This window comes from Dermacentor silvarum, chromosome 4, assembly GCF_013339745.2.
Source record: "Dermacentor silvarum isolate Dsil-2018 chromosome 4, BIME_Dsil_1.4, whole genome shotgun sequence".
NCBI classification, from domain to species: Eukaryota; Metazoa; Arthropoda; class Arachnida; order Ixodida; family Ixodidae; genus Dermacentor; species Dermacentor silvarum.
Window position 1 is genome coordinate 17,105,974 of NC_051157.2, and position 15,632 is coordinate 17,121,605.

General features: G+C 49.2%; 1 protein-coding gene across 2 annotated transcripts in view; it reads right to left on the bottom strand.

Annotated features, from left to right (window-relative positions):
• Window positions 1-424: 424 nt before the first annotated feature.
• The window catches only part of LOC125944660 (uncharacterized), a 64,195-nt gene continuing 48,987 nt past the window's right edge, over window positions 425-15,632 (bottom strand). Inside the window, exons 1-3 of one of the 2 annotated variants that reach the window (XM_049665287.1) lie at window positions 5,582-5,750; window positions 2,735-3,345; window positions 428-1,993 (exon numbers count right to left, since the gene is read on the bottom strand). In XM_049665287.1, the coding sequence (XP_049521244.1) occupies window positions 587-1,993; window positions 2,735-3,283 (1,956 nt within the window). In that variant the 5' untranslated portion in view covers window positions 3,284-3,345; window positions 5,582-5,750 and the 3' untranslated portion in view covers window positions 428-586. Of the gene's footprint in view, window positions 1,994-2,734; window positions 3,346-5,581; window positions 5,751-12,817; window positions 12,916-15,632 lie in introns of those variants that run through there. The other variant, XM_049665288.1, reaches the window with a different exon arrangement.

Sequence of the window (15,632 nt, forward strand, 5' to 3'; positions counted from 1 at the left end):
ACTTCTTCCCAGCCTTGGTGAGCTATTGATGCGCTCAAGAATCGTTTGCATTTTTTTTTTTTTTGTTAAGACACGCGAACTTTCACATTCATACCTCCTGAACAGAGGTCTAGTGATGTGCGAGATGTGTGAGCTTTAATGAAAATTCTCCCAGCCTGATCATTTCTGCTATCAAAGTGGCTTTGCAGCGAAACAAAGTGAAATCATGCGATCAATTTGACGAGTCTACCGACAACCTCGTAGCAGGCGAGCGACATTTGTTTCAGAATCTCCAGGCTAAAACCATATTCTAACATTTAGAAGCCGCTCATCATTTTTTTTTAATTTTATTTTACAACACTGAGTCGTTTGACTCTGAAAAGACAACAAGAGAGAAAAAAAAGGAAAAGAAGAAAAAAAAACACCGACTTAAAACTTGACTGTTTTCTGCCCCGTGCCAGTTTCTCGTGCTCAAACAAACAGTCCAAAAGTCTCTTGTCACCCCACCCGCGCCTCGCAACAGATTAGACCAGAAAAAAAGAAAAAGAGGTATGGCCTTCAACACTGTGCAATCAGGGGCTACCACCAACGTGGCCAGGAGCGTCACTCACTTCTTCTTCTTTACCCTGAGGAACCGTGGCAGCAACTTTAACTTCTTCTTCTTTGACTTCTTGGTGGGACTGTTGTTGTCACCGCCGCACGTCACCATCTGCACGCCCGTCTCGATGGTCTTGCTCGTGGCCTGCACGTACTTGGATGGCTGCGGCTTCTTCTCCGCGCCCTCCGCGCACTGCAGCGCGCATTTGCTGCTTCCGGCACCTTTGTCGGTCGGGGCCGGGTTGTTGATGACGGTCACCTCCACCAGGTCGGCCTTCACGAGCGGCGACATTCGGAAGTGGTCGTCTCCGCTCGACTGCGGGCAGAAGTCGCGCAGCGATGTCTGGCTGGCCTTCTCGCCGACCGCGTTGCTGCTGTTTCTCGTCGGGCTCCAGCTGGGCGATGCCCAGATCTCCTTCTCCTCGGAGCGCGCGGCCGAAGAGGCGGCCATCTTGGACACCGCAGTGCGCTGGCTGCTGCTCTGGCTGGTGCTGCCTTCGCCCACGTTGTTGTGGAACGGGGTCGTCGAGTCCGGATGTGATCGCTCGTCCCAGCTAGAGCGCGACTTGATAAACGCCTCGTTCAGGTACTGCTGGTCCGCGTCTTTGGGCGTGGAGCCGGCCAGCGATATGCGGCTTCCGCCTGAGGACAGTCCCGACGACGCCGGTCCGCTGACCATGGGGCTGCTGCTTCCTGGAGAAGGGTCGTCGGGCAACGGGGACGTCTGTTCCTTCCAGAATGAGGGCACGTCCGAAGCGGCAGCGGTGGCACCGCCGACGCCGGACGATGACGCGCTGGACTCGGACGAGTTCAAGATGCCCATGACCTTGGCGGCAGCAGCCTGCTCACCTTTGGACGTACTTTTTTTAGCCGTCTTCCGTTCGCTGGACGACTTTCTCTGGGATGCCACTGTCGTGCCTCCGCCGCCTTCCTTGGGCTTGTGCAAAATGCTGTAAGGGTTGTTCGCCTCGTGGATGTTTCGCTCGATGTTCGCGACAACCTTGGAGAATTCCGGAGCGTCCGCGATGCCTCTCGGGGCCTTCGAGAAGCACGGCGGGTCTGTCGGTGCGGAGGACTCTTCTTCCAAGAGGCCCGCCTTGGATTCGCTGTCCTCGTTCTTGTACGCGGGAAACTCCTTCACCACGGTCTTGTCGTCGCTCCGGCTGAAGATGTTCCACAGCAGACGCCGCTTCTTTTTCTCGGGAGCCACCGGTTCCACCGGTTCCTCCAGCTGGATAGTCGTCGATAGCGGCTCCGGGCTGGGAGCGGCAGCTGTCTCCGTAGTCACCACTTCGGACCTCTCGATGCACTCGATCGTCTCGACATTGTCGCTCACCCGGTGGAACTCCTCGTATGTTGTTCGCAACACACGGCTCTCGTAGCAGCCGTACGCCTGATGACAGCTCACCGTCGTGACCTGCAAGAAGACAGTAGAATACATAGTGCCGTACTCCTGTATCGTGCTTTCTCGAGCTCGTCCTGTGCGTAGGGTAATGCACGCAAGAAACCACTTGACTTACCAAACGAGAGTATTCACGCGGGAAGTTGCAACCCAGCGTTGTGTCGTCTATTCCCTTATCTCGCCCGGTGTCTTCGCGCTGTTTTGACTCTGAATGTGTTGATCAGTGCAGCACTCTGCATTCTGTTTCAGCCTCGAAATTTTAAAGTTGGTCCCCGGTTGCAACAATGCGCATGCCACAGTTACCAATCCTATACCCTTTTACATAGCTACCTATCAGGAGCCACTTCAAACTAATCATGTCACACTTGAGCGCAAGTAATACGCCTGCATTAAGCGACGGAACTCGGCAGTAGGGCTGCTACGCTGCTTACAGTACCACAGCTTGCAACCTATTGATTGATTGATTGATTGATTGATTGATTGATTGATTGATTGATTGATTGATTGATTGATTGATTGATTGAGAGAGAGAGCGAGAGACAGAGAGAGACCTGCGTAATCATGTAAAACGCATGAACTAGCATATCTTCAAGCGTTAGAAAATGCTGCGCTAAGCCACAGAAACTCGGAAGACACAGCATGATGCTCTTGTTCACTGCAAAAATATTTGCACTATATGGTGAGCTTTCTTAAAACTCGTGGTCTTTGCCAAACGACCCCAAAGCTGATCTCGCTGAGCGAGCTCACTCTGCGCACCTGCTCGCACTGGCTGGGGCTGTCGAGCGTCGTGGACGAGTGGCTGCGCGCCACGGCCGCTGGCGCCAGAGGCAGGAAGCCCGAGGGCAGACGCGCCGTCGGGTTGCGCGGCGGTGCCGCAGCCGCGGGCCACGTGTCGTCGACCTGGCTGCGGAGCCGGGGGGACGAGAACGACCCACGCAGCGTCGTCTTGGCACTCGTGCAGAGCCAAGGGTCCGAGCGCGTCACACTCTTGACCGACGGCGAAGGCGGGTACACGGCGGACTTCTCTTCCACGTACACGGGCGCATGCGTCTCGAGCCTGGGCTCGCAGAGCCGGCTGTACGGCACCAGGGGTTCCCAGGGCCCCTCGGGCTTGTAAAAGGCCATCGCGAACGTCGACACGACGAGCCCCATGATGATGAACAGGAAGTACATCGCGTTTGTGGTAATCGCTAATGTGACCGAGATAGCGGCAAACACGAGGAACGTTCCCATCCAGATGAGCACCGACATGAGCACCACGCGAAGGTTGAGCCGATACTTTGGAGGTGGCGCGATCTCGTTCATGGTGGCCGCCTCCGGGGATGCCCCGCCACCTCCTCAAGCCTGGTCGCCAACAGTGCTGGGAACTGCGGACGGTGAACGCAGCGTGATGGCCTCACTAAGCGAGCGCGCTATGGTGTCATCATCATCAGCAGCAGCCTATTTTACAGCGAAGCTATTAGCCTCTAGTTGGGCGAGATTTCTCGTGGCGGCGTCCTCACGTAAGATAAGTTACAGGCACTTACGCCTCCTTACGCGCATGGAATGCGAAAGCAGTATGAATGACTCTTCCGCGCACTTGGTCATGTGCTTGAATTTGGCAAAGTCAATTTTGAGGGCGGGCTAACCCAAATTTTGGATGTGGGCCAAGGTAATTATGGGAGTGGGCCAAGTCGGTTTTGAACGCGGGTCAACTCAAATTTTCGAATTGTTCAAACTCAATTTTGGGGGTGGGCCATGGCGCCCGTCCGACGCCGTGCTGTTCACCGTGGGAATTCGCAGTGTGGCCTGCAGCAGCTCACGCGCCGGTCGCGAGCCGGTCGCGAACCGTTCGCGAACCATCGCGAACCGAAACGGCTATTGGAATGAGCCCATAACAGCTTAGTAAAATATACCTTTTGAACTCTACAAAAACCTTGACAAGCAAAGTGCCTCGAGCAGTAGCGCACCCTGGATTTCTGCCGGGAAGAGGGGGGGGGGGGGCAATTTTTTTTTTTTTTTTTGGGGGGGGGGGGGGGGGCAAGCACTTTGCATAATATGCAATTTCCTTGCTTTAGCCAGAGGAATCCAACAGTATATGAAATGCCTAATGATTATAATAATAATGACACCAAGGATGATGACGATGTTGCTTTCTTCAGCATTTTATTCAAAGTGATTGAGTAAAAAATGAACAAATAAAATGAATAAATAAAATGAATAAATACAAGACAAGGTTAGAGTGTTTTTGTTAATCAGGAAAATTGGACCTCGAGCCACCTCCTGAATTGTAATGACAATGTGAACAGAGCGCTGAAGGTACACGTTGGACTGGTGGGGCTGTGTGTGAAGGGGGGGTCGGGGGGGTTAGAACCCCCGAAACCCCCCCGTCGATGCGCCACTGCCCTCGCGTAGCCAGTCGCGCACACCAGTCGCGATGCTTGGAAAAACACTTTTACGTAGCGCGTATTTAGCAACAGAAAGCTCTATCGAGAGTTTTTCATGTTGCTCTACAATTTTCTCATTAGCACTTTTGATCTAATTATAATATTTGAGGATTTGATTAATTAATTAAGACTAATTATGTCATTAGGAGTAATGCAAGAAATCTGAGTTATCTCCAAGTGACGGCAAACAACATTACCCTTGTTCTGTCCAGCTACATGGCATTTGCATATCTTTAGCGTGTGACTCAAGTTACGTGGGACACCCGGTACGTTGTAATTGACAGAGCCGGGTATCAGCGCAATAGCAGCATGAACAACGCTTATGTCAATCGATTTCAAATCTGAGGTTTTACATGCAAAAACGACAATCTGATTATGAGGCACACCATAGTGGCGGACTCCCGAATAATTTTGACTACCTGGTGTTCCTAATTAGCGTGCACCCAATAGACGGTAGTCTAGCGTTAATTGTTGCATTTCGGACCCGTCGGAACGTGAACGCCGCAGCCGGGATTCAACCCACGACCTCGGTGCTCATCAGCGCAAAGCCATATCCAATGAGCTATCGCGGTGGGTAAGTTTTATGTCAATAGCCGGATTAGAAACGAGCAAGTTCTTAGACTATGAGACATCACGTGCGTGAGAAGAATTGGAAGGTAACGGGCATCCGATGAATCTTAGACCGCGCTCAAATTTCATGCAATCTGAAGAGAAGTTTTGGGATTTAGTTTGCAGAGGTAGAAGAGACATTCAAGAGCTTCTGGTTGGCACTAGTTTTCTACGAGCCGAAACTACAAAAACCCTGCGCCGTATACTGAAGTATGTCACTCGTAATTCACGCGTCATTTCCGCAAAGCAGTGACCGATATATCCTAGTTCCTCGGCCATTGTCAAGAGTCAATGCGCCGAGGCATCTTGCGTTATAGACAGCTCCTTGGAACATGCACCGAGAGTATTTTCCCCTGAGCTTGGCGATTCCCTGGCCCTCAAGCGCGGTCGGAATCTTTATCCATGCGCAATTCGTCCGCGAACACCCAAGACTGGCTCGGTACACCCCGCTCCACCTCCACGAAGCGCCTACGGCTCTGACACTGGCGCACGGTGGCCACATCCGCGAGGCACCAGGGCGACGGGATGCGTATAGGTGGACACAGAGACCACACGGCGACGCACTTACTGCTTACGACGTTGTCTCCGGCACCGCGATGGGGCCGAGAAAACCTCATGGCTTGTGGGACCGGGTCGATGCTTTTCGCAGCGTTTTCGCTACATTGGCTCGCCTCTTGGAACAGTCTCGGCGCGTCGCGAGATGTGCGGCACTTCGACTTTCTCGGTGCCGGCCCAACGCTGAGCTCGCGTGTGCTCGCAGTTGCGCAGATTTAGATGTAGAGCTTGGATGGCAGTGGCAAATACCCACTGTGGGGGAAAGGCCAAGAACCGGGCAGTTCGATATAACAATAAGAAAAGAGAACTATAGAACATTCGTCGGCCCTTCCACTCCGTGAAGATGGTTAACCAGCGAAGCTGAAACGTGTGGCCCCGGTGTTTAGTACTGGGTTAATCCCGAGGGTTGGTTCATTAGAGTATTTCTCAATTATGAGAATACACGCACGCGTATTCCCTTGCCTATAATTAGTTTTTTTTTTCGTTGAATAAAGAAGAAACGGTTGAATCCTCATATTATTGCCTTGGCTTCTTTGTCCGTTGGCTTTAACTACTTGTCTTCAGGAGATATTAAAGGAAAAAGTTCAAGTCTGGCGAGACCGTAATACTTACTTTGTGATCCATTTATGCACTTTATTGCAATAATAAGTTGTTTATTATTAAAAATATGCGATGACAAAACATTCCTTTTTATTATTATTTCGTGCCCTAACCACGCCGACAGTGACGTCGGTAGTGGTGTTTTCAAGAATTCAATCGGTGTTTTCAGGAATTCGAGTTTCTCTTGAAAGTCGTAATCGAAATAAAGTCAGGTATTACGTGCGAGAACCTTTGATTCTGATTATGAGTCACGCCATAGCGGAAGATTCCGAATTAATTTTAACCATCTGGAGTTCTTTAACGTGCACCTAAATTAAGTATACGTGTGTTTTTAATGCGAAGCATTCTTTGCGAACTTCAGGCTCTTTGAGTGTGTCTATCTATCTTAAGCCGCAGTGCAGAGCCGGTATTTTGTAGCGACGCGTTATGCTTTATTCTATACTAGTCTTATCATCCACCGCTCACGGCAGGCTGATCCCGTTGATAACGTGAGCGGACCGTCGCTCTGACCACTGACCAAGCGCGAAAAGCGCGGAAAGGCATTAGCATCGGAAAGGCATTGCTACAAAATACCGGCCCTGGCGGTGCCTACCGTGGTGCCTACCAAGTTGAGCCGCTGGGTATATACGTTCGTGTTCACGATGCCGTCGCGGTCACTGCATCGTTGTCATTCGAGCTTCGTCATGCGACTCTCACATCCGGTTCTTGCGTACTTCCTGCGCACGAGCCAGGCGTCCCGGAAGAAAATTTGGACATCTCGGCCGCGGAACACCAAGTGTTGGTTTCCTCCGTACGAACAGCGATGCAAAAGCACGTTTTCCGCGAGCGTTGATTTCCGATCGCCGGACAGCAACGCACCACCTCTTGGTTCCTCCCCACGCTCGCACCGGCCTTTCACGGCCCTTTCTCGTATTTACTGGGCGCATTTAACCGAGCATCGAGGCCTGCTCTATCGTGTTGCTCATGGAGTACCACAGCGCAGCGCCGAACTCCAGCGTGGCAGCGTCAATACAGCGACTCGGATCGACGACCTCGGCTTTTGACGCTAACAAGGAAGCTCTCTGAGGGCCGCTGATTCGTCACAAAGTGCGTCAACTCAGACTTTGCTTTCCGCAAGGTTTTACTTCAGCAGCTCGAGGATGGCGTACTACTGGGGCACTACTGGGCGCAAAGGAAGAGGAACGCGTTAGCAATGATCGAGCAGCTGTACGCAAACCCACGCTGTTTCTCGCTTTCAGCATGTCCGAGGTCCAGAATGAACGCCTGCTCGGATTCTCATCGAACTCGTCGAGAGAGTCAAAGAGTTGGTCGAGGCAAACCACCACAGGGTTGATGCCAAAGCTAGCTACATGCAAAATGCTTCGCATAACTTCGATTCCCGCAGTACGTGGGATGTGCATAATTTTTTTTCATTTTACCCCCATCGAATCGCGGCCACCACGGCGGGCATCGAACCCGAGACCTAAAGCTCTCAGCTACCGAGGTGGGTTCTTGAAAGCCTCTCAATGTTGCCAAGCTGATGTCTTGTTCATTTATGGCGCGATGTGAAATCGTCTTATTAAGGCTGACTAGACTCGGCTTTATATTGCCAGGCTCTTACGTCACGGGTTGCTAGTGCAGAAATTCCCAGGTGTCGTGGTCTCATGACTTTTTTTTTGTCTGCGCTTTTAGGTTGCTTACCATGTACTAACATACGCGCTAATTAAAGGTGGCGTTCTAGGAGTGTAATCGACCAAACAGGCATAGTTAAAGAAGCCGGCAGGTCCCACGCCCTGTGGGAATCGATGTTATGCGAAGCAGTGTGTGGGGAGCCTACCAAGTTAACGAAACGACCATGAGGGCACCAAGACGTAGGCGGCTGTTTCATGACCTACGTGACAGGCATGTCACGACATTCATCTCATGAGTCCTCAGGACTCCCTTTAGCTACACCTAAGAGACCTTAAGTCGAAAGCCTTGACTATGAAAGCCTTGACTATGATTTCGACCATCAACCTAGAGCCTTTTCCTTCACTTAGTGCCACATCCGAACCCATTCCATTGGTTTTTGAGTGTTAATCTTTTTTTCGCTGAGTCATGTTCATTTTCGCTGAGTCATGATCATGACTATGACTTCTACCACGATCCTTTAGTGTTTCCTTCACTTAGTGCCCACGTCCGAACCCATTTCAGTGATTTTTTAGTGTTAATCCTTTTTCGCTGAATCATTGTCATTTTTGCTGCGTCAAGCTCATGACTAGGACTTGTACCATCATCCTTTAGTGTTTCCTTCACTTAGTACCCACGTCCGAACCCATTTTAGTATTTTTGAGTGTAACTCTTTTTTCGCTGAGTCATTGCCATTTTTGTACAGTCATGGTCATGAATATGACTTCTACCAGCATTCTTTAGGGTTTCCTTCACTTAGTACCCACGTCCGAACCCATTTCAGTATTTTTGAGTGTTACTCTTTTTTCGCTGAGTCATTGCCATTTTTGTACAGTCGTGGTCATGACTATGACTTCTACCAGCATTATTTAGTGTTTCCTTCACTTAGTACCCACGTCCGAACCCATTTCAGTGGTTTTTGAGTGTTGATCTTTTTTCGCTGATGGTGGCCGCTGATGAAGGGGGATGGCATCGGGGGATGCACCCAAAGGATGCGCACTGCCGATTTGGGGCGCATGTTTGCCCGTCACCGTCGGTGTCGGGCACTGTCGCCGTCTGGGCGATGCTGATGAAAGGGGCTGCCTCGATGGGAAACAATCAAAGAATGCGCCCGGCCGATTCGGGACACAACAGCCAATACACATAGTCACCAAGCCTGCTTGGTTTAATCAGGTTTTGCTACATCTATCACCATCTAACCTTTTGTCTCTCTGATCTCGATCTTGACTTTCGTATTTAAAAGTTCTATTATATTTTACCGTTACCTGTCTTGGCAATGGCTACGGTTATATTAATCTATTCCTTGTTCTTTTTTTTTCCCCAATACTCTAAACATCTCTTACTCATCTCGACTGCTGACCAGTTAATCCTTCCAACTTCTTTGATTCCCAACGGTTCTGAAAGGTGTACGGTTGTCACTGGGTGAACATCTTGGTGGCGCAATGAACAGCGTCACCAGTGATGAGATTTTCGTCCATGGAATGTGAAGCAGGCGACAGAACGGAGGAGAAATGCTGAGAACCTGAGGAGGTCAGTTGTACTTTTAGCACGACTTGCTACTGCTGATGAATAAGAATTAACTGAAAGTAAGGCAGGGAAGAAAAAATATAAAGCAAAAGAAGGTAAATTATCCCATTAACATAATAAAGCATTTTCAGGACGGCGCCACGAATGAACCGAAACTAGAATCGCTTTTGTGCTGTTGATGAAGACCCGAAGGACCTCGGAAATCTGCCGTTCTTCGCAGTCTTTTTCGTTTCTTTTTTCCTTCTTTCTTTCTTTTAATTCAAAGTAGGAATTTTCGTTTTATGTATTTCTCCATCCGTCCTCGCTTCGTGAACCGTGCCTCTTTGTTAATCATTCTCATGGCTTGGTTTTTTTGGCTCGCTCACTTTTGGCTAGCTCGAGTAAGCGGCAGCGAATACCCACACGCGCGCCGCGAATTTATGTCATTAGCCATGACTGAGCGGCTTCTTCTCTTCCGTTAATCCCGAGGAATTCATCAGGTGGCTCATCCGTGTGCTATCATAAGGCCCGGATTAGGAGAGAGTGCACAAAACTTCGAGCCACCAGCGGCGCCAGAGCCGAGAAACTCCCGTACGGCCCTTCGAGAGGAGTTTCATGATTACGTCGTCCAATTATAATCGTCTCTCGCTTAAGTCATCGCTTAATTATGCACCGTCATTAATTCGCGCTACTCCCCGTATATTCCCTTCCTGCCAATATGCAAGAACTCCGGCTTCCAGCTTGCGCGAGCTAATAAAGACTATCTCACCGCCGCTTTTGCATAGTCCCATATAATACTGCATGCCATGCCAGGAACGACAGAAATAATAGCGCGCATATACGTTCACGGAGCCCTGATTTCTCGCCGCAGTCCATTCTCGCCACTCACAACGACAGCCGATGATAAATGCTCTCGGCACCAGTTTTTCTTTACTCGAGGCCCCGCTTCTCGTTCTATGCGGACCGGTGCTTCGGACGCAAATATAAGGCGCCGGCCACTCGCACCTGTACCTCGCTGCAGCTCCCGCCGGTGATTAACTGCTGCGCCACGTTCGAACACTTGGCGAACAATAACATCGGTGCTCACACCTGAAAACACGCGGCAGGAGAAAAACAGCCCTCCTATAGAGGCGCTCGGAGATGGGTATTTATAAGTGCATAGGCATTCGCGCGAGATGACCAACCGGGCGGATAAGGGGTGTACGGATTTGATTAATGGAGTTGCATAAGCGACAAACGCGTGTGGGAGCCCCGATTTTGTCCCTTTTTCTCTTCCTCCTCCTCCTCCTTTTAGGATCCTTATTTCATCTATCTGCTATATTTCGCCCGCACGAGAAGAAATCCGAACAATGCGTGGAGGAAAGTACTCGCGTAAGCGCAGCAGGTGGGTACTTATCCCCAAACGGCCGCCTCGTCTACACTCCCTTCATCCCTCGCTCTCCTCTCCTTCCCTTTCTCTCTCTCTCTCTCTCTCTCTCTCTCTCTCGCACGCTCGCATATGCACACACACCGAGCGGAGAAAGTGTTATGCTCACCGCAGATCGATCCCGTGGATCGCACAGAAGGCCGTTTAGCTTCATCGACGCGCACCAGATCCCGGACGATGGAGATCTTTGGCGGTCGGAGAGAGGACGCCTCCGCTCTCCTTTCATTCGTGTTCTCCGCGAGGACTGCAAGGTGTTGCTTTGGCGCGTTTGTTGTTTTCTTTTTTTCTTTTATTCGTCGAGTGCGGAAACCCCACATGCGGCGCCGATTTTTATCGGAGTCATATAACGCGCTGTGGTGGCAATGCACGAAACGCGAAGGGAGCACACGGCGAAATATAAGTGTCATTACCGCTTGCGATGACGTACGCAGCTATTTATTTATTTTCGAGGCACTGTAGAGAAGAGTGGGTTACAAACATAAAAAGTAACAACAAGAGTATGAAACAGGGTATGTTATACAATATTAGCAACAAATCAACGTACAAAAGAAATATCGAGCAAACTGCAGACATCGCAACACGCATACGAAAAACAAGAAAAAAATTTGGCAGGGACACTTGAGATTGTTTACGTGTGTATATGCGAAAGCATCATAGTTCCTTTGGTGAAATGTTACGTTTGGCGCAATGATATGTTTCGTAATGAAAAAAATATGTCTCATTGCTGTTATACTTATGCGCGTTGCTAATTAGATAGAATTACACGAGTGACGTTATTTTGACTTATTTCGAGAGAGACAACTAGAGTTGCGTGATGGGGATCCCAAATTGAGGCAGCATATTCTAATTTTGAACGCACAAGGGTTTTGTAGAGAAGCAATTTGAGTACGTCTGGGGCATTCAAGTTACGTCGTAGGTATACAAATTTACGGTTAGCACTGTTATTGATCATATCAGTATTAGTATTCCACGTTAGATTGAAGGTAACAGTAACGCCAAGTATATTGATAAGTTTCGTGAAATCAGCAGCCGCGTGAACGAACGAACGAACGAACGAACCGAACGAACGAACCGAACGAACGAACGAACGAACGAACGAACGAACGAACGAACGAACGAACGAACGAACGAACGAACGAACGAACCAACGAACGAACGAACGAACGAACGAACGAACGAACGAACGAACGAACGAACGAACGAACGAACGAACGAACGAACGAACGAACGAACGAACGAACGCCCAGATTAAACCTCCACGTACAATAATAATACGGGGCATTAGGGAAGAAAAATTTTGAAATTGTGCTACCGATAAGAATCGATACGAAAAAATCTGAGTGTGCTAGAAACACAAGCCAAGCTCGTAAACATATATATTTGGTTCTTTTCCAACGTCAGTGACAACGCATCGGGGTGTAGTTGCGATAAATTCTGAACTCCACTGGCCGCATTTTTTTACTCGGAGACATCGGCTCACTGTTCAGCCTTCAACAGTAAAGGAATCAACACAAAGAAGACAGTATACTGATAGCATCAACGTGGTGCTGTTGGCAGTCCTGCTGTTTGTATGTGATTTGAAATCAAATCCAGCTGGCGCTAATGAGTCAGAGCACAGCCAACTCTGGCAGCGGTGCAATTTGAGGCACCGTCTACTGAGCGCAAGCTTAATTATTCCAGATCAACGCACGCTAAAGCACAAGCAAAACAGCCATTCTGTAGGGGATTTTTGTTTTCCTTTGGCACTTCACCTGCGCACACGTATGCGCGCACAAACGTACACGACTGAGGTATTGAGATCTAGCACGTCGTCAGGTTGCATTTGCCGTCAGCAGACCAGCCTGCACGTGTCTAACGAACCGAGGCCCCGACGCTAAGTGCGTTAGCGCCGCTCTCCAGACGCTTTAAGCGAGCTGCGCGCGGCCGATTGCTTGTCTTGCAAGTCGCAGATTAATGCGGTTAAGGCGCACGCTTCTGTCTTTTCTCGGTGAACGTCAGGCAGCGCAGGAAGGGAGACTCGGCACGCCTGCAATTATCTCGCGTGCCGTGCCTGCCTCCCGTTATTCTCACCTCGCTAATGGCTTCCGCTCCGAGCACCCTGCACGTGCACTGTCGCCACCGAAGAGAGGAGTGCCATCGCGCGTCGCCATTGCCGGGCAGAACGCATTCTGTAAGATAACAGAGGAAGAGAGAGAGATTATTGATAATAAAGGGAAGAACGCGGTCGGCCTGAGGTGCATTCTGCCAGCCAGTGCACCGTGCGAGGAGAAAGACAGAGAGAGAAGGGCGCTGGTTTGGATTCTCTATATAGACAGACGTGCCCGTAATATGCTTTCCACCCTCTCTCTCTCTCCTTTTTTGTCTACACCGTCACATTTAAGCAAGACAATGCGCTCGCAGGAAGTCTGAGGAAGTCCTGGTAGCGTGGTTCACGGCTAATCTTTCCAAACCAACCGTAGCAGTTTAGGGAAGTTGGTGCTGCAGGATTTGGAGTGTGTAGCGCAGGGAAAACTAGGACAAATGGAAGAGACGGATATGGACGTAGCGCTACCTTCAAACGTATTATTATTATTATTATTATTATTATTATTATTATTATTATTATTATTATTATTATTATTATTATTATTATTATTATTATTATTATTATTATTATTATTATTATTATTATTATTATTATTATTATTATTGCAGTCGGCGGCAAAAGTCTTGTCGAACACTTACGAGAACTATTTTCATCTAAACAGGCACAAGATTGTATCGCCGCCGATCAGCTGAGAAGAGGAATCTGCGACTACTGGATCGAATGACGGCCCCAGGATCAACCGGCCATCTGCGAAACCTGTCCCTGCTGGCAGGCTACGTCATTCATTGAAGTAACTGCTGCCTCTGGATTCTACCGGAGTGTGGCGCCTGGGATCGTCCTTTCAAGGATAAAAGACGCCCCCCTAGCACAAGCGCTTCGCAGTCGGCGGCAAAAGTCTTGTCGAACACTTACGAGAACTATTTTCATCTAAACAGGCACAAGATTGTATCGCCGCCGATCAGCTGAGAAGAGGAATCTGCGACTACTGGATCGAATGACGGCCCCAGGATCAACCGGCCATCTGCGAAACCTGTCCCTGCTGGCAGGCTACGTCATTCATTGAAGTAACTGCTGCCTCTGGATTCTACCGGAGTGTGGCGCCTGGGATCGTCCTTTCAAGGATAAAAGACGCCCCCCTAGCACAAGCGCTTCGCAGTCGGCGGCAAAAGTCTTGTCGAACACTTACGAGAACTATTTCATCTAAACAGGTGAGCTACTCTTCCCTAGAGCTCATTTGTGTGCCGCCGCCGACTGCTGCCATGATTGATGCTGATCATTGATATTTGACGTGATCCTTGTGCGAAATTCTTTACTTGTTTTGTGCTTCGCCATGTCATCGATTTGCCCGGTTTGTTCAAATCGGCTGTCAAGTGATGGCAGATTCTTGTCCTGTGTGGAATGTAAGAATGGCTTTCACTTGGGGAAAACATGCTCGGGTGTTGCTGAAAGCACTTTTCTGTCAATGGGATCCTTAAAACGGGAGAGTTGGAAATGCAAGCACTGTAGATCATCTACGGGGGAATTAAGCTCAGGGCAACTTCGCAACTCGGCTGCATCTGCAGAAGCCGATGACCCAAGCTCTCAGTTGGGCTCTCTCCGAGAACAACTACAGGGAATCAATGACATGGTTGTTACTCTTTTGCCCCTTAAAGAAAAGGTTGACCAGTTACTTGCACTAAAGCCCCGGATTGATGAGGTGTTATCTTTGAGGGAAACAGTGCTGGAGTTACAAAGCTCTGTGCAGTATCTGGCAACAGGTTATGACACAGTCCTGGCTCAGACTAAGGAATCAGATTCAGCCGTAAAAGGTATTGAAACCCAAGTAGAATCATTAACAGAATGTGTAAGAAAACAGTCTGTGGAAATAGCCCAATTTCGCGCTGAGCGCAACAAGGACGAGCAGTACAGCAGGCTTTCCAATTTGGAACTCCACGGACTTCCATTTTCTTCAGGGGAAGACCTGCGTGCTGTCATATCAGAACTTGCACAGAAGCTAGCTTTGACAGAATTCAACCCTCGGGATGTTGTAGCGGTCCACCGATTGCCCGCCAGAAAAGATAAAGTACCACCGGTACTAGTTAGGTTCTCTGGCCCGTCATTACGGGACACTTGGCTGGCAGCACGTCGCAAACTGCGTGACTTGGCACAGAAAAAACTTTACCCCATGATGTACCTAAACGAAAATTTGACTCAGACTAACAAAGAACTATTCTGGAAAGCTCGTACCAAGGCAAGGAAAGCTCCTATAAGTATGTGTGGGTTAAAAATGGCAAGATTTTTGCTCGAAAAGAAGACGGAGGCCGTGTGCTTCGTATCGCCACGGTCGACGACGTTGATAAGATGACTTAGAAAATGGCAGTCAACTATCACTCCCTTCCAGATTTTTGTTCACTTGGAACAGTCTTTGACGTCACTGATAGCCCGTCTTTTTTCGTTATTCATGTAAACGTGAGAGTATAAGGAAACATTGGGATCAGTTCCTTGTTGACACCACTAACATTTTGAGCTTAGTAGATGCTCTCGTTCTTACAGAAATTAACGCTCAAGATGATCGGTTATTCCAATTCCGCCTACCGATTTTCAAGAGCATTTTTTAACTAGAACAGGTAGACGAGGCGGGGGAATAGCGGTCTTCATTAAGACTAAATGGTTAGTTACACCGATGTCGTTTTCAATTTCGGTTGCTGAAAGCCTTGCATTCCGCCTGGAATGTTCTGGCACTGTGCTCTCTTTAATCGCTGGTATCGTCCACCGTCAGAAAACGTGCAATCATTTCTCGATGAACTGGAAAAAAACTTT